Consider the following 19,413-nt stretch of genomic DNA (forward strand, 5'->3'; position numbering starts at 1 on the left):
TTTAACAGGTATCAGTATTTTATTTATTTTTATGGCTGAATAATATTCCATTATATTGATATACCAATTTTTATTTATTCATTTATCAGTTGATGGACATTTGGGTTGTTTCTACTTTTTGGTCAGGAGGAATGCTGCTGTGAACATCCATGTACAAGCTTTTGTGTGCACATATGTTTTCATTTCTCTTAACTTAGGAGTGAAATTCCTAAGTACTGAACCTTTTTAAAACTCATTTTTTTCCTCTGTAAAATGGGGGCAGAATTATCTTCCCAATTTACCCTAGAATGACTTTTTGAAAAGCAACTTCCTCAACCTGATAAAAGCATCTGTGAAAACTCCACAGCTAACATGATGGTTAATGATGAAAGACTGATCTTTCTTGCAAAGATCAGGAACAAGACAACAATGTCTACTCTTGCCTCTTCTACTCAACATTGTACTGGAAGTTCCAGGCATGGCAGTTAGGCAAGAAAATGATGTAAAAGCATCCACATTGGAAAGGAAGCAGTAAAATTATCTCTACTGGCAGATGACATGATCTTGTATATAAAGAATCATAAGGAATTCACTAAAAAATATTAGAATAAGCTAGTTCAGCAAAGTTGTAGAATACAAAATTAATATACAGTTGACCCTTGAACAACGTAAGGGTTGGGGTGCTGACCCTCCGCACAGTTGAAAATCCACATATAACTTATAGTTGGCCCTTTGTATACAGGGTTCCTCTGTATCTTAGGTTCTGCATCTGGATTCAACCAACCCCAGATAGTGTAGTACTGTAGTATTTACTATTGAAAAAAATCTGCATATAAGTGAACCCGCTTAGTTCAAACCTGTGTTGTTCAAGGGTCAACTGTACAAAAATTAATTGTATTCTGCACATTTGCAATGGCCTATCCGAAAATAAAATTAAGAAAACAAAACATCAAAAAATAAAGTACTTAGACATAATTTAGCAAAAGATGGGCAGAACTTGTACACTAAAAACTATAAAACATTGTGCAGAGAAATTAAAGAAGATCTAAATAAATGGAAAGATATTCCGTGTTTATAGGTTGAAGACAATGTTTTTAAGATGGAACACTCCTCAAGTTGATCTACAGATTCAATGCAATGCCTATCAGAATCCCAGCTGGCTTCTTTGCAGGAGTTGAGAAGCTGATTCTAAAACTCATATGGAAACCCAAGGAACCCAGAGTAGCCAAAACAATCTCAAAAAAGAAGAACATAGTTGGAAAATTCACACTTCCCAATTTCAAAACTTATTACACAGCAACCAAAGTTGCACACATCAAGAGTGTGGTAACGGACATAAGGATATATCGTGGAATAGAATTGACAGTCCAGATATAAACTCTCAAATTTATGGTCAATTGATTTTTGACAGGATGCCAAGGTCATTAAATGGGGAAAAATAGTCTTTTGGTCAAATGGTGCTGGGACAGCTGGATATCCACATGCAAAAGAATGAATTTGGTCCTTTACTTTGCACCATACAAAAATTAACTAAATGGATTGAAAACCTAAATGGAAGAGCTAAAACTATAAAACTCTTAGAAGAAAACATAGGGGTAAATGTTTTTGATCTTGGATTTGACAATGGATTTTTAGATTTAATACCAAAAACACAAGCAACAACAACAACAAAAAGAGACAAATTGGACTTCATCAGAAGTGATTTTTAAACATATGAAAAGATTCTTACCTACTCTTGTAATAAGAGAAAAAAAATCAAAGTAGTGAGATACCATTTTTCCCTTATATTGGTAAAGAACAAAAAGTTTGATAACATGCTATGTTTGGTGAGTGCTTGCACTGCTGATGTATATTATATATAGTATATATACACATAGGTAAGTATATGCAAAAATATTTTGGAAAGAATATATGAGAAATTGGCATTGGTCATTGCCTCTGAGGAGTGGAATTAGGGTCCTGGAATGAGAGAAAGATTTACTTTTCTGCATTCATGTTTTCAAGGTTTTGAATTTTGTTTTGCCATATGTATGCACTGCCTTTTCCAGTAGTTCTAAGTATGGTCCTTGGACCAGTGGCATCAGCGTCACCTGGAACTTGTTTGTAATACAAATTCTCAGGTCCACTGAATCAGACACTCTGGAGATAGGGCCTAACAATTTGTGCTTTAGCAAGCCCTCTGAGTGATTCTGATGTATGCTTAAGCTTGAGAAATGAAAAGATTTTGACTCCTTCATCTATTACATCATAAAGGCAGGTTTAAAACCGCCTCCTATACCCAAAACAAGCTCCTAAGGCCAGTTCTTTAATTATTCACACAAGATGATACATATTTTTTTTTATTTTTTAAATTCATTACCTAGATATTTACAAGTCTGTCTGTCTTAAAAACTTAGCCTCTCTATAAAATGGGCTTGGCTTCTGAGTGAAATTGAAGTCACTATTTGAGGAAACTTGTAACTGTAATTTGCTGGGAGATAAGAGTTACATTTTTCTTTCTTCCCTCTATAATTATCCATGATCCACCCCATAAGACAAGCCAGACTGACATGGTTCCTCTCTCTCCATTTTTTACCTCTTCTCCTGCTTACATTACAGGAAATAAAGTAAGGAATTTGCGTACTCTCCAGTTTTATCTGTGTATTCAATTACACAGTAAGGTACTTTCTTCTCCTGCTATTTCCCAGACATCAGCAGCAAATGATGTTTATGAGCAAACTTGTCTCCTTTCAGGTACACTTACAGCATGTTATCAGTCATTGGAATATCCTATGCTGTCTTGACATGGCTCAGTCAAACACTATGGATGCCGATTTATCCTTTGTGTGTTCTCGCTGAAGGTAAGAAAAGAGTGACTTTTCTGTACTTCTTACTAACAAAAGCAATCCTGTTATAATGATTCACAAAACTTTTTGATGATTAAGTTACTATTTTTGCTACTGTTCAGCTGACTCAGTGTTATCTTTCCTGGCATACTTCCCTTGATGCAAAGAAGCAAAACCTTAAAAAGTAAAGTTACGGGGGAAGCAGCTCTGCACAGTAGACAAAATATTGGATGAGGAATGAGGACATCTGAGGGCCTTTAACTTCATTAACTTGCTGAGTTTGGGTAAATCATTTAACCTCTCTAAGTCTGTTTACTCATCCAAAGGGGATTTAACATTTAGTGACTCAGTGATTATTTGTAATGCATAGAAATTCAGTTCCCCCTTGGCTGGACTAGCCTTCCCACTTACCATCTACCATGCTGCCTATTCTCTGCCAGTGACAGTTAACTCTACCTTTAGACCAGTCATTAGTTTCTCAGGGAAGCGTTCCTCAATTTCCTCATCAACATTAATTCCCCCAATGAATCTCTTTTGTAAGACCTATCTTAGTTGTAATTAGACATTTGTGTGATTCTTTGATTAATGTCTATTTCCCTGTCTAGCCTCTAAGCTCCATGGGGATCTGGAGTTGTCTTTGTTTCTTTCTTCCTTTGTCTTATGCACCCAGTATACATGCTCAATAAACAATTAATCATTAAATACAATGTGAAGTAGGCTAATTACTTAGCCTAAATGTAAACCTAAAGCTTAAAATCAAATAATTAAAAGCATCAATTTGCAAAGAGCTTGAGGATATTTGGGGAATATTTGCTTCCCTCTGTAATGGATTTAGCAGACTGGTAGGGAACTCTGAAACAGACATGATAAAAGTTTTTGAAAACCGAAGGCATAAAGAAATTAAGAGAGCACATGTTAAGTAACTAAGGGAAAACATACAGAAATATTTAACATAAAATGATGGTGACTTTGGCAATAATTATAAAGTATATATGATATAACCACACGTTGTCTATCTACCAGTGAGCAGAGAAAAGGAGCTTATATTATAGTAAATCACATTAGATATAATTTAAAGATCTGTTTTGTTTCCAAACAGACTATGCCAAAAGAATCTAGGGAATAATCTTCTTGAAAACCATAAAAAATGGATTGGCCATTTATTTGAGAACAAAATCCATCACTCATTGAAACATTTATTTATTAAGTACATTCATTTGTTAGATAATATGAAAAATACTATAAAGAATATATAAAGGAATAAAGTAGAAATATGACTAATATTTTCCTAAAAATAGGGATGAATAAATATATAGGAAACTTTTTTTTTTATTCTATAATTGTAAGCATTCTCCTTTCTTAGGAAAGCCATGTTTATATATAGTTGCCATAAAATGCATATTCTTTTATTAAAATTAGATTCATAAACTTATTCTTGCAATTAAAAAACAAAGTATATCCAGAAAAATTTTGAAAGCACATATAACAAAATATCAATAATGATTAATTCTGGGTGGTAGAGCGTAGTAATTTTATCTTTATATATTTCTATATATTTCAAATGTCCCAAAGTATAAAAACATGTAGTTAAGAAAACCTGCTTGACTTTTGATAATTCTAATATCTTTTAATAACTATAATTTCCTATCTGATAATATAAGACAAAAACCAAGCTCATATTCATAATCAAATCAACTATACTAATAAAATGCCAGAGACTTAGGTGCTGCCCATGGAAATCTTAGATGGCATGCTTTAGTGTCAGTTGCAGACCCTGTGCCGATTCCACTCTCTGGCTCTAACAGCTGTGGGCGCCTGAGTTTTCCTCTGTCTTTTTAAAAAAGGCAAATAAAAAATAATAATTTTAGACTCACAGTAAGTTGCAAAAACAGTGCATTGTTCCTATGTACCTTCACTCAGCTTACCCTGATGAGAACATCTTATATAACCATAGTACATTATCATTTTATTCCATGAAATGTTATACAAAGTCTATACATGGACACAATTTCATAGAATGTCCATCTCTTTTTATTTGACATGAGCCTCCTCCCTCAAAATAATTTAGGCCAGCATTTCTCACACGATTCCTCAGAATTTGTATTAAGTACTCCTGGGATGGGGAGGAAGAAAGAGCTATTCCAAGACCAGTTAAGCTGAGGAAATGGGTGAAACCAGTTTCTTTATTGCAGAACTTGACAGAATCTCTGCTATACCAATGTGTGTTATGAAACTCCAAGAGGAGAATATATGAAGCATTTTCCATGTTCATTCGTCTGTAACCCCTACTTGTGGCTAAGAGGACAGGTATTTTGAGATACAATTTTCTGTACTAACTACTATGTATAAAATAAATAAGCTACAAGGATATATTATACAGCACAGGGAATGTAGCAGATATTTTATATTAACTATAAGTGGAGTATAGCCTTTAAAAATTGTGAATCACTCTGTTGTACACCGGAAGCTTATATTGTACATCAACTATACCTCAATAAAAAAAGAAACACTGTAAACTGTTTTTGTGTAGGCATAATAAAGTAAAAAATGGACAAAATTCAACAAATCACACTGCTATAATGGCCTTGCCAATCTGATCAGCGGATTTCTATATCAAGCTATAGCTTTGGCAAAAGGATTCAGCAATTATCACAAAACAGTCGTTATCAAATTCGGAATATCCTTCAACTATGCATACATATATACACATCCCTGTAGCAAGTTAAGGAGGGAAACCTTCATGATTCCTTTTTTCTTTAAACAGCATTTGCCATCTATCAGTCACTGCCTTATTTTGAATCATTTGGCACTTACTCCACAAAGCTGCCCTTTGACTTATCCATCTATTTCCCATATGTGCTGAAAATATATCTCATGATGCTCTTTATAGGTAAGTGGCTTTTCTGTTTTGTTTTGTTTTTGTATTCTTTCTGTGCTTTTTGGTTTGTGCTGCCATCTACCTTAGTAGAAAGGTCTGTAAACATGGGAGAGATGGAAAAAGAAGGCTGACATGACGAACTAGACCTTGTTAGTAAAGTATTTAGAAGTTATAATGCTTTTTGCAGGTCATCATGAGATCAAATATATCACTGTTTGCACTGTATGAACAGGAACAGTTTTACTAGTAGAAAATGTAACTGCTTTGTGTATGAAATATAAAAGTTTTCACCACAAACACAAGCATCTACAAAGAAAATCTAGATGTCAAACTAAGTAAACTTGGCTATTTCTGGATTTCCCATTTATATCTGTTTTGTTTCCTGTTTGTTTGCCCTTATGTGCTAGCATTTCCTAGCAGGCAAGTGGGAGTAGGTGCTAAAGGCTCAAGAAAAATATATAGGACAAAAACTTACAGTTGAGAAAATCTAATCAATTAATTAATTTGTCCAGGAAATTGGGAAACAGACTTCTGTTGTTAAATTTTAGTTTCTCCAGCTCTAACCTTCACAAATCCTTAAGATAATTATTACCTCTAGAAGATAACAACTATCAGGTATGTAAGAACAACACATGAGAAGACAAATGTAAAACTTTAGGGGAAATGGAGAGAGCTAAAGAAAAGTTCCTTCCTTGCAATAAACAGAACAGTAAGATGGAGGAGTTTGCTTTACTTCCCCTTCTGCAGAAAATCTGGACTCTTTAAGTATTCCTTCTTTGAGTCTCCTTTACAAGTGTCTTCTCCCTGGACTCCAGGCAGCACTCTATATTTCAAAACCATGGTTCTTTCCACAGAGATGGTTAATCAGTCTTAATTTTTGCCATTTCTTTCTCCACATCAGGTATGTATTTTACCTATAGTCATCTTTACTCAGAAAGAAGAGACATCCTCAGAGTCTTTCCCATTAAAAAGAAGAAAATGTGAAGCATGGCACTCTGATGTGACATAAGAAAGGAGAGGCTGTGGATTCAGCTGCAGTAAACACAACACAGGTGGAAAAATACCTAGTATTTCATGAAAATCCATGACATGCAATAATTGCTCTCCTCCCCAAAACTCTTGACATATACAGCAGTCTGTGTTTCTCACATGTTGTTTTTAGTATGTATACTCTTCACGACCTGTTTCACCAAAGCTGTGAATTTTACACAAGATAAGTTTATATTGTGTGAAGCCTGATTATTTTCCTGTAAGGTTAATGAGAAATAAGATTTTAACTGGAGTAGATTGTGTTAAACTAAGAAACCAAAGTTGCTAACCTAAATTACATCTATTTACATATATTTCTTTTCACTTCTGAGTTCCCAAGTAGCAACTGATCTGTGGGAGGGGAGTGATGTGTAATATGTTCTGTATTTTTCTAGAATAACCTATTTTATAGACAGATGTCACTGTCCCCAGAGTTAACACCCACCTTAAACATTAGACACACTTAGAAAATTAAACATTTTTCCAAACCCTGAAAGAGTATTTGTTAATATTACACAAGTTATTTAGACTTTGATGGCTTAAAAGAGGACCCTGAGGAAAACAAAGTAGACCTTCGTTTTCACAAATAATGCCGCATATTCCTTTTTAAAAAAATCTAATCAAGCCATATACATACCTTAAAGGAGATAAAAGGTACAAAAATATAGTAAATCATTTAAATAAGGCAAGAAAATTGAGAACCAGTGATGCTTCAGATTATTTATTACTGAATTATTATTGCTAATTGCTATAAATCATATATCATCACTTATACTTTTGAAAAATGCTCCTTTCTTTGAAGTTCTAAAATATATGTGAATAATTGACTAATAGAATAATTTCTATACCTTCAGTATATCATTCACTTTTCTTGAGAGAATTATAGAATCTTATTATCCAATAACTATATAAAAAGGGTACTAAATATTTTGTGACAGTAAGAACCAGGTAATGGAAATGTAATTATAAAAGATGGGTAATCTTATTCCCACTAAATAAAACATATGAAAAGAAACAATTGAGTATTAATAAAGGTAGTTGATATCTTTATAAAGGTAATATATTTGGAATTTTAAAATAAGTATTAAAATTATCCTTTTAAGAAGCTGTACATTTTATTTTGCTTTTGTTTTTATTGAAGTATAGTTGACTTACAATATTATGTTAGTTCAGGTGTACAGCATAGTGATTCAGTATTTTTGCAGATTATACGCCATTATAGGTTGTTATAAGATAATGGGTATAATTCCCTGTGCAATAGAGTATATCCTTGTTGCTTAACTATTTTATATATAGTAGTTTGTATCTGTTAATCCCATACCCTTAATTTGTCCCTTCCTCCATCCCTCTCCTCTTTGGTAACCACAAGTTTGTTTTCTGTGTCTGTTAGTCTATTTCTGTTTTGCATATACATTCATTTGTATTATTTGTTAGATTCCACATATAAGTGATATCATAGTGTTTGTTTTTCTCTGTCTGACTTACTTCAGTAAGTATAATATTCTCCAGGTCCATCCATGTTGCTGCAAGTGGTAGAATTTCATTCTGTTATGGTTAAGTAATTGTCCATTTTATATGTATAGTGCATCTTCTTAATCATCTGTTGGTGGGCATTTGGGTTGCTTCCATGTCTTGACTATTGTAAAGAGTGCTGCCTGCTATGAACATTGGGGTGCATGTATTTTTTCGAATTAGTGTGTTCGTTTTTTCTGGATATATACACAAGAGTGGAATTGCTGGGTCATGTGGTAGTTCTATTTTTAATTTTTCTAAGGAACCTCCATACTCTTTTCTATAGTGGCTGCACCAATTTGCATTCCTACTAATAGTGTTCGAGGGTTCCCTTTTCTCCACATCCTCGCCAACATTTGTTATTTGTAGACTTTTTGAAGATGGCCATTCTGACTGGTGTGAGGTGATGTCTCATTGTGGTTTTGATTTGCATTTCTCTAATAATTAGTGATGTTGAGCATCTTTTCATGTGCCTGTTAGTCATCTGTACGTCTTCTTCAGAAAAACCTCAAAAAAAAAAAAAAAAAAAAGAAAAACCTCTATTCAAGTCCTGCCAGTTTTTTGATTGGATTGTTTTTTGGGATGTTGAGTTGTATGAGCTGTTTGTATATTTTGGATATTGACCCCTTGTCAGTCACATCATTTGCAAATATTTCCTCCCATTCAGTAGGTTGTCTTTTCATTTTGTTGATGGTTTCCTTTCCTGTGCAAAAGCTTTTAAGTTTAATTAGGTCCCATTTGCTTATTTTTGCTTTTGTTTTCTTTGCTTTAGGAGAAAGCAAAAAATATTGCTGATTTATGTCAAAGAGTGTTCCACCTGTGTTTTCTTCTAGGAGTTTTATAGTTTCCAGTCTTAACGTTTAGGTCTTTAATCCATTTTGAGCTTATTTTTGTAATGGTGTGAGGAAATGTTCTAATCTCATTGTTTTACATGTAGCTGTCCATTTTCTCCAGCACCACTTATTAAAGAGACTGTCTTTTCTCCACTGTATATTCTTGCCTCCTTTGTCATAGATTAATTGACCATAACTGCATGGGTTTATATCTGGGCTCTCTGTTCTGTCCATTGATCTATGTGTCTTTTATGTGCCAGTACCATGATGTTTTGATTATTGTAGCTTTGTAGTGTAGTCTGAAGTCCTGTGGGGTGATACCTCCAGCTTTGTTCTTTTTCCTCAATATTGCTTTGGCAATTCGGGGTCTTTTGTGGTTCCATATTAATTTTAGGATTATTTGTTCTAGTTGCGTGAAAAATGTTATGGGTATTTTGATAAGGATTTCATTAAATCTGTAGATTGCTTTGGGTAGTATGGCCATTTTAACAATATTAATTCTGCTAATGTGAGAGCACAGGATATCTTTGTATTTCTTTGTATCATCTTCATTTTCCTTCATCAGTGTTTTATAGTTTTCAGAGTATAGGTCTTTCACCTCCTTGGTTAAATTTATTCCTAGGTGTTTTTCTTTTTGATGTGATTTTAAACAGGATTATTTTTTTGCTCTCTCTTTCTCATGGTTCATTATTGGTGTATAGAAAAGCAACAGATTTTTGTATATTAATCTTGTATCCTGCAACTTTACTGAATTCATTTATTCTAACAGTTTTTTGGTGGAGACTTCAGGGTTTTCTATGTATATAATATCATGTCATCTATAAATAGTGACAGTTTTACTTCTTTCTTTACGATTTGGATGCTTTTTATTTCTTTTTCTTGTCTGATTGCTGTGGCTAGGAATTCCAATACTATGTTAAATAGAAGCAATGAGAGTGGGCATCCTTTTCTTGTTCCTGAGTTTAAAAGGAATACTTTCAGCTTTTCACCATTGAGTATTACACTGGCTGTGGGTTTCTTGTAAATGGCCTTTACTATGCTGAGATATGTTTCCTCTGTACCCACTTCGGTGAGAGTTTGTATCATGAATGGTTGTTGAATTTTGTCAAATGCTTTTTCTATGTCTATTGAGATGATCATGTGATTTTTATCTTTCCTCTTTTTTAATATGGTGTGTCACATTGATTGATTTGCGTATGTTGAAACATCCTTGTGACCCTGGAATAATCCAACTTGATCATGGTATATGTTTCTTTTTAGGTATTGTTGGATTTGGTTTGCTAATGCTTTGTTGAGGATTTTTGCATCTATTTTCATCAAATATATTGGCCTATAATTTTCTCTCTTTCTTTTTGTAGTGTCTTTGGTTTTGATATCAAGGTAATGGTGGCCTCATAGAATGAATTTGAGAGTGTTCCCTCCTCTTCAGTTTTTTGGAATAGTTTGAGAAAGAGCAGTATTAATTCTTCTTTATGTGTTTGGTAAAATTCCCCTGGGAAGCGGTCTGGTCCTGTACTTTTGTTTGCTGGGAGGTTTTTTATTACAGATCCAATTTCACTTCTAGTGATAGGTCTGTCAAATTATCTGTTTATTCTTGACTCAGTCTTGGCAGGCTGTATGTTTTTAGAAATTTGTCCATTTCTCCTAGGTTGTCCAATTTGTTGGCATATAACTGTTCATAGTATTCTCTAATGATTTTTTTTGTATCTCTGTGATATGGGCTGTTATTTCTCCTCTTTCATTTTTTATTTTGTTTATTGGGTCCTCTGTCTTTTCTTCTTGGTGAGCCTGGCTTAAAGGTTTATTAATTTTGTTTATCTTTTCAAAAAACCAGCTCTTGGTTTAATTGATCTTTTCTATTGTTTTTTTTTAACCTCTATTTTATTTATTTTGTCTCTGATCTTTATTATTTCCTTCCTTCTGTTGACTTTAGGCTTTGTTCTTCTTTTTCTAATTCTTTTAGGTGGCAGGTTTGGTTGTTTATTTGAGATTTTCCTTAGTTCTCGAGGAAGGCCTGTATTGTTATGAACTTCCCTCTGAGATCTGCTTTTCCTGCATCCCATAGATTTTGTAAAGTTGTGTTTTCATTTATGTTTGTCTCAAAGTATTTTCTGATTTCCTCTTTGATTTCATTATTGACCCATTGGTTTTTTAGTAGCATGTTGTTTAGTCTCCACATCTTTGTTCTTTTCTCATTTTTCTTTCTGTAGTTAATTTTTAGTTTCATAGTGTTGTGGTCAGAAAAAATGCTTGATATAATTTTTATCCTCTTAAATTTGTTAAAGCTTGTTTTGTGATGTAGTATGTGATCCATCCTGGGGACTGTTTCATGTGCACTTGAAAAGAATGTGTGTTCTACTTTCTTCAGATGTAATGTCCTGTAGATATCAATTAAGTGCAACAGTCTATTGTGTCATTTAAGACCTCTGTTGCCTTATTGATTTTCTGTCTGGATGATCTGTTTATTGATGTCAGTGAGGTATTAAAATCTCCTACTATTCTTGTGTTACTGTTAATTTCTCCCTTTATGTCTGTTAGTATTTACTTTATATATTTAGGTGCTCCTATATTGGGTACATATATGTCAATGAATGTAATATCCTCTTTCTGTATTGATCCCTTTATCATTATATAATGCCCTTCATGATCTTTTGGTATAGCTTTGTTTTAAAGTCCGTTTTGTCTGGTATGAGTATTGTTCCCCCTGCTTTCTTGTCATTTCTGTTTGCATGAAATATCTTTTTTCATTCCCTCACTTTGAGTTTGTGTGTGTCTTTCACCCTGAAGTGAGTCTCTTGTAGGCAGCATATAGAAAGGTCTTATTTTTTATTCATTCACCACCCTGTGTATTTTGATCAGAGCATTTAGTTCATTGACATTTAAAGTAATTATTGATAGGTATTTACTTATGGACATTTTATTACTTTTTTCCAGTTGTTTTTGTAGTTCTTCTCTGTTCATTTCGTTTCTCCCATTGTGGTTTGATAATTTTCTTTTGTAGTGTGCTTAAGTTCCTTTCTGTTTGGTTTTTGTGTATCTTTGGTAGGTTTTTGATTTGTGGGTACTATGGGTTCATTTATGTTGACTCATAATTATATCTACTTACTTTAAACTGATAGTCATTTAAGTTCAAACACATTCTAAAAGATCTAAATTTTTTACTCCCCTCTCCCACATTTTGTGTTTTTGAAGCCATATTTTACATCTTCATGCTTATCCCTTTACTGTTTATTGTAGTTATAATTGCCTTTACAAATTTTTAGTTTTTTTTTTAAACACACACACTGTATTTTATTTTTACGAGAGATAAATAAACTGACACCAAGCATTGTAAATGGATGACCACAACAAAAGCAACAAAGATTGCAATTACCAAACACGAGGCACACTCATACTATGTCATAATATTGACATTCAGTCCAGTAATCCTTCACTGTAACAGCTCCTTTACTTTGCAGTGAAAATTGTTTTGTATATTTTTTGCCTCTGAGTCCTTGTGGGATTTTTTTTTTTATTCAAACAGAAAGTCACAAAAATTATAATCATCCTCATCAGTTCACTCAGTCCCATGTAATTAATTTTTTTTATCTTGATCTTTTGTTAGCACTTTTATGAATTCATCAGTTTTCCATTAGAGTTCTGAAAATACTTATTCATTCAGTTCAGCAGTATAGTCAGTTACCAGAAGCCTGTACTTGTCAGAGTCTTTTCCATGAATTCCTTGAAGATGAAACCCTTTTATAGAAACATTTTTGCAAAAGCATCAGAGTACACCCAGAACTGTCTGTAAATGACAAAAGACTTAAAAATGACCACAGTTAAAGATTTGATGAAAGTTCATAATAATGCAATTGACAAGGAAATTTAGTTATTTCTGAGATATACATTTTAAAGTACTAACTAGAATTATGACTTATAACATTATACCAGAACATATAAGATTTTTAGAAATTTCATGTAATGTCTGAAACATTTATATTAACATATTTCCATACAAATAACCCAAAGAAAGTTTAGTATTAGTTGTTTATTTGTTTGTTTTTTTATAGTGCAGGTTCTTATTAGTCATCAGTTTTATACACATCAGTGTATACATGTCAATCCCAATCGCCCAATTCAGCACACCACCATCCCCACCCCACTGTGGTTTTCCCCCGTTGGTGTCCATACGTTTGTTCTCTACATCTGTGTCTCAACTTCTGCCCTGCAAACCGGTTCATCTGTATCATTATTCTAGGTTCCACATACATGCGTTAATATACGATATTTGTTTTTCTCTTTCTGCCTTACATCACTCTGTATGACAGTCTCTAGATCCATCCACGTCTCAACAAATGACCCAATTTCGTTCCTTTTTATGGCTGAGTAATATTCCATTATATATATGTACCACATCTTCTTTATCCATTCGTCTGTTGATGGGCATTTAGGTTGCTTCCGTGACCTGGCTATTGTAAATAGTGCTGCAATGAACATTGGGGTGCATGTGTCTTTTTGAATTACGGTTTTCTCTGGGTATATGCCCAGTAGTGGGATTGCTGGGTCATATGGTAATTCTATTTTTAGTTTTTTAAGGAACCTCCATACTGTTCTCCATAGTGGCTGTATCAATTTACCTTCCCACCAACAGTGCAAGAGGGTTCCCTTTTCTCCACACCCTCTCCAGCATTTGTTGTTTGTAGATTTTCTGATGATGCCCATTCTAACTGGTGTGAGGTGATACCTCATTGTAGTTTTGATTTGCATTTCTCTAATAATTAGTGATGTTGAGCAGCTTTTCATGTGCTTCTTGGCCATCTGTATGTCTTCTTTGGAGAAATGTCTATTTAGTTCTTCTGCTCATTTTTGGATTGGGTTGTTTGTTTCTTAAATATTGTGCTGCATGAGCTGTTTATATATTTTGGAGATTAATCCTTTGTCGTTGATTTGTTTGCAAATATTTTCTCCCATTCTGAGGGTTGTCTTTTCATCTCGTTTATGGTTTCCTTTGCTGTGCAAAAGCTTTGAACTTTCATTAGGTCCCATTTGTTTATTTTTGTTTTTATTTCCATTACTCTAGGAGGTGGATCAAAAACGATCTTGCTGTGATTTATGTCAAAGAGTGTTCTTCCTATGTTTTCCTCTAAGAGTTTTATAGTGTCGGGTCTTACATTTAGGTCTCAAATCCATTTTGAGTTTATTTTTGTGTATGGTGTTAGGGAGTGTTCTAATTTCATTCTTTTACATGTAGCTGTCCAGTTTTCCCAGCACCACTTATTGAAGAGACTGTCTTCTCCATTGTATATCTTTGCCTCCTTTGTCATAGATTACTTGACCATAGGTGCGTGGGTTTATCTCTGGGCTTTCCATCTGGTTCCATTGATCTATGTTTCTGTTTTTGTGCCAGTACCATATTGTCTTGATGACTGTAGCTTTGTAGTATAGTCTGAAGTCAGGGAGTCTGATTCCTCCAGCTCCGTTTTTTTCCCTCAAGACTGCTTTGGCTATTCGGGGTCTTTTCTGTCTCCGTACATATTTTAAGATGATTTGTTCTAGTTCCATAAAAAATGCCATTGGTAATTTGATAGGGATTGCATTGAATCTGTAGATTGCTTTGGATAGTATAGTCATTTTCACAATATTGATTCTTCCAATCCAAGAACATGGTATATCTCTCCATCTGTTGGTATCATCTTTAATTTCTTTCATCAGTGTCTTATAGTTTTCTGCATACAGGTCTTTTGTCTCCCTAGGTAGGTTTATTCCTAGGTATTTTATTCTTTTTGTTGCAGTGGTAAATGGGAGTGTTTCCATAATTTCTCTTTTAGATTTTTCATCATTAGTGTATAGGAATGCAAGAGATTTCTGTGCATTAATTTTGTATCCTGCAACTTTACCAAATTCATTGATTAGCTCTAGTAGTTTTCTGTTGGCATCTTTTGGATTCTCTATGTATAGTATCATGTCATCTGCAAACAGTGACAGTTTTACTTCTTCTTTTCCAATTTGTATTCCTTTTATTTCTTTTTCTTCTCTGATTGCTGTGGCTAGGACTTCCAAAACTATGTTGAATAATAGTGGTGAGAGTGGACATCCTTATCTCGTTCCTGATCTTAGAGGAAATGCTTTCAGTTTTTCACCATTGAGAATGATGTTTGCTGTGGGTTTGTCGTATATGGCCTTTATTATGTTAAGGTAGGTTCCCTCTATGCCCAATTTCTGGAGAGTTTTTATCATAAATGGGTGTTGAATTTTGTCAAAAGCTTTTTCTGCATCTATTGAGATGATCATATGGTTTTTCTCCTTCAATTTGTTAATATGGTGTATCACATTGATTTGTGTATATTGAAGAATCCTTGCATCCTTGGAATAAATCCCACTTGATCGTGATGTATGATCCTTTTAATGTGTTGTTGGATTCTGTTTGCTAGTATTTTGTTGAGGATTTTTACATCTATATTCATCAGTGATATTGGTCTGTAATTTTCTTATTTGTAGTATCTTTGTCTGGTTTTGGTATCAGGGTGATGGTGGCCTCATAGAATGAGTTTGGGAGTGTTCCCTCCTCTGCAATTTTTTGGAAGAGTTTGAGAAGGATGGCTGTTAGCTCTTCTCTAAATGTTTGATAGAATTCACCTGTGAAGCCATCTGGTCCTGGACTTTTGTTTGGAAGATTTTTAATCACAGTTTCAATTTCATTACCTGTAATTGGTCTGTTCATATTTTCTATTTCTTCCTGGTTCAGTCTTGGAAGGTTATACCTTTCTAAGAATTTGTCCATTTCTTCCAGGTTGTCCATTTTATTGGCATAGAGTTGCTTGTAGTAGTCTCTTAGGATGCTTTGTATTTCTGTGGTGTCCATCGTAACTTCTCCTTTTTCATTTCTAACTTTATTGATTTGAGTCCTCTCCCTCTTTTTCTTGGTGAGTCTGGCTAACGGTTTATCAATTTTGTTTATCTTCTCAAAGAACCAGCTTTTAGTTTTACTGATCTTTGCTATTGTTTTCTTTGTTTCTATTTCATTTATTTCTGCTATGATCTTTATGATTTCTTTCCTTCTGCTAACTTTGGGTTTTGCTTGTTCTTCTTTCTCTGGTTCCTTGAGGTGTAAAGTTAGATTGTTTATTTGAGATTTTTCTTCTTTCTTGATGTAGGCTTGTATAGCTATAAACTTCCCTCTTAGAACTGCTTTTGCTGCATCCCACAGGTTTTGAATTGTCGTGTTTTCATTGTCATCTGTCTCTAGGTATTTTTTGATTTCCTCTTTGATTTCTTCAGTGATCTCTTGGTTATTTAGTAACGAATTGTTTAGCCTCCATGTGTTTGTGTTTTTTATGTTTTTTTCCCCTGTAATTCATTTCTAATCTCATAGTGTTGTGGTCAGAAAAGATGCTTGATATGAGTTCAATTTTCTTAAATTTACTGAGGCTTGATTTGTGACCCAAGATGTGATCTATCCTGGAAAATGTTCCATGTGCACTTGAGAAGAAAGTGTAATCTGCTGTTTTGGGATGGAATGTCCTATAAATATCAATTAAATCTATCTGGTCTATTGTGTCATTTAAAGCTTCTGTTTCCTTATTTATTTTCATTTTGGATGATCTGTCCATTGGTGTAAGTAGGTGTTAAAGTCCCCCACTATTATTGTGTTACTGTTGATTTCCTCTTTTATAGCTGTTAGCAGTTGCCTTATGTATTGAGGTGCTCCTTTGTTGGGTGCATATATATTTATAATTGTTATATCTTCTTCTTGGATTGATCCCTTTATCATTTGTAGTGTCCTTCCTTGTTTCTTGTAACATTCTTTATTTTAAAGTGTATTTGATATGGGTATAGCTACTCCAGCTTTCTTTTGATTTCCTTTTGCATGGAATATCTTTTTCCATCCCCTCACTTTCAGTCTGTATGTGTCCCTAGGTCTGAAGTGGGTCTCTTGCAGACAGCATATATATGGGTCTTGTTTTTGTATCCATTCAGCAAGCCTGTGTCTTTTGGTTGGAGCATTTAATCCATTCACGTTTAAGGTAATTATTGATATGTATGTTCCTATGACCATTTTCTTAATTGTTTTTGGTTTGTTTTTGTAGGTTCTTTTCTTCCCTTGTGTTTCCCACTTAGAGAAGTTCCATTAGCATTTGTTGTAGAGCTGGTTTGATGGTGCTGAATTCTCTTAGCTTTTGCTTGTCTGTAAAGCTTTTGATTTCTCCATCGAATCTGAATGAGATCCTTGCCGGGTAGAGTAATCTTGGTTGTAGGTTCTTCCCTTTCATCACTTTAAGTATATCATGCCACTCCCTTCTGGCTTGTAGAGTTTCTGCTGAGAAATCAGCTGTTAACCTTATGGGAGTTCCCTTGTATGTTATTTGTCATTTTTCCCTTGGTGCTTTCACTAATTTTTCTTTGTCTTTAATTTTTGTCAATTTGATTACTATGTGTCTTGGCGTGTTTCTCCTTCGGTTTATCCTGTATGGGACTCGTTGCGCTTCCTGGACTTGGGTGGCTATTTCCTTTCCCATGTTTGGGAAGTTTTCAACTATAATCTCCTGAAATATTTTCTCTGGTCCTTTATCTCTCTCTTCTCCTTCTGGGACCCCTATAATGCGAATGTTGTTGCATTTAATGCTGTCCCAGAGGTCTCTTAGGCTGTCTTCATTTCTTTTCATTCTTTTTTTTGTTATTCTGTTCTGCAGCAGTGAATTCCACCATTCTGTCTTCCAGGTCACTTATCCATTCTTCTGCCTCAGTTATTCTGCTACTGATTTTTTCTAGTGTAGTTTTCATTTCAGTTATTGTATTGTTCATCTGTGTTTGTTTGTTCTTTAATTCTTCTAGGTCTTTGTTAAACATTTCTTGCATCTTCTCAATCTTTGCCTCCATTGTTTTTCCGAGGTCCTGGATCATCTTCACTATCATTATTGTGAATTCTTTTTCTGGAAGGTTGCCTATCTTCACTTCATTAGTTGTTTTTCTTGGGTTTTATCTTGTTCCTTCATCTGGTACATAGCCCTCTGCCTTTTCATCTTGTCTATCTTTCTGTGAATGTGGTTTTTGTTCCACAGGCTACAGGATTGTAGTTCTTCTTGCTTCTGCTGTCTGCCCTCTGGTGGTTGAGGCTATCTAAGAGGCTTGATGGGAGGGACTGGTTGTGGGTAGACCTGACTGTTGCTCTGGTGGGCAGAGCTCAGAAAAGCTTTAATCCACTTGACTGTTGATGGGTGGCGCTGGGTTCCCTCCCTGTTGGTTGTTTGGCCTGAGGCAACCCAACACTGGAGCCTACCTGGGCTCTTTGGTGGGGCTAATGGCAGACTCTGGGAGGGCTCACGCCAAGGAGTACTTCCCAGAACTTCTGCTGCCAGTGTCCTTGTCCCCACAGTGAAACAGAGCCACCCCCCGCCTCTGCAGGAGACCCTCCAACACTAGCAGGTAGGTCTGGTTCAGTCTCCCCCGGGGCCACTGCTCCTTCCCCTGGGTCCCAATGTGCACACTACTTTGTGTGTGCCTTCCAAGAGTGGAGTCTCTGTTTCCCCCTGTCCTGTCGAAGTTCTGCAGTCAATTCCTACTAGCTTCAAAGTCTGATTCTCTAGGAATTCCTCCTCCCGTTGCCGGACCCCGAGGTTGGGAAGCCTGATGTGGGGCTCAGAACCTTCACTCCAGTGGGTGGACTTCTGTGGTATAAGTGTTCGCCAGTCTGTGAGTCACCCACTCACCAGTTATGGGATTTGATTTTACTGTGATTGCGCCCCTCCTACCGTCTCATTGTGGCTTCTCCTTTGTCTTTGCATGTTGGGTATCTTTTTTGGTGAGTTCCAGTGTCTTCCTGTCGATGATTGTCTAGCAGGTAGTTGTGATTCTGGTGTTCTCGCAAGAGGGAGTGAGAGCACATCCTACTCTGCCATCTTGGTTCCTCCTCCCCCAACGTTTTAGTTTTTAATCTACATACTGACTTATTCAAGTGATCTTCGATCCTTATTATATATTTGCCTTTCTTATTGGGATTTTCCTATATATTCTTAGTTCTTTTCCATTTAGAGTAGATCCTTCACATTTCATTTAAGGTGGGTTTAGTATTGCTGAATTCTTTTAGTTTCTGCTTGTCTGAGAAGTTCTTCATCTCTCCTATTCTAAATGATAATCTTGCTGGGTAGAGAATCCTAGGTTGTAGGTTTTTCCTCTTTCAGGGCTTTGAATGTATCATGCCACTCCCTTCCTCCCTTCTGGCCTACAAAGTTTCTGCAGAGAAATCAGCTGATAGCCTTATCAGTGTTCCCTTGTATATGACTCTGTTTTTCTCTTGCTGCCTTTAGAATTCTCCCTTTAACTTTTGCCATTTTATTTATGTCTTGGTGTGAGTCTGTTGGGGTTCTTCTTGTTTGGGACC

At 35.1% G+C, this 19,413-nt stretch overlaps 1 protein-coding gene across 9 annotated transcripts in view; it reads left to right on the plus strand.

The window, feature by feature from the left end:
• Nucleotides 1–19,413, plus strand: part of HACD4 (3-hydroxyacyl-CoA dehydratase 4) — a 110,860-nt gene that overhangs the window by 16,084 nt on the left and 75,363 nt on the right. For 4 of the 9 annotated variants that reach the window (XR_009503652.1, XR_009503650.1, XR_009503651.1 and 1 more), the window contains exons 5-7: nt 2,713–2,819; nt 5,569–5,694; nt 6,584–6,734. Coding sequence is in view for 5 of the 9 variants with exons in the window: in XM_059924645.1 (XP_059780628.1) it covers nt 2,713–2,819; nt 5,569–5,694; nt 6,584–6,666 (316 nt within the window). In the remaining 4 variants the exon portion in view is untranslated. Of the gene's footprint in view, nt 1–2,712; nt 2,820–5,568; nt 5,695–6,583; nt 7,818–19,413 lie in introns of those variants that run through there. The other 5 variants (XM_059924649.1, XM_059924646.1, XM_059924645.1 and 2 more) reach the window with 4 other exon arrangements.

The sequence above is a fragment of the Balaenoptera ricei genome, chromosome 6 (assembly GCF_028023285.1).
Source record: "Balaenoptera ricei isolate mBalRic1 chromosome 6, mBalRic1.hap2, whole genome shotgun sequence".
Taxonomy (NCBI): domain Eukaryota; kingdom Metazoa; phylum Chordata; class Mammalia; order Artiodactyla; family Balaenopteridae; genus Balaenoptera; species Balaenoptera ricei.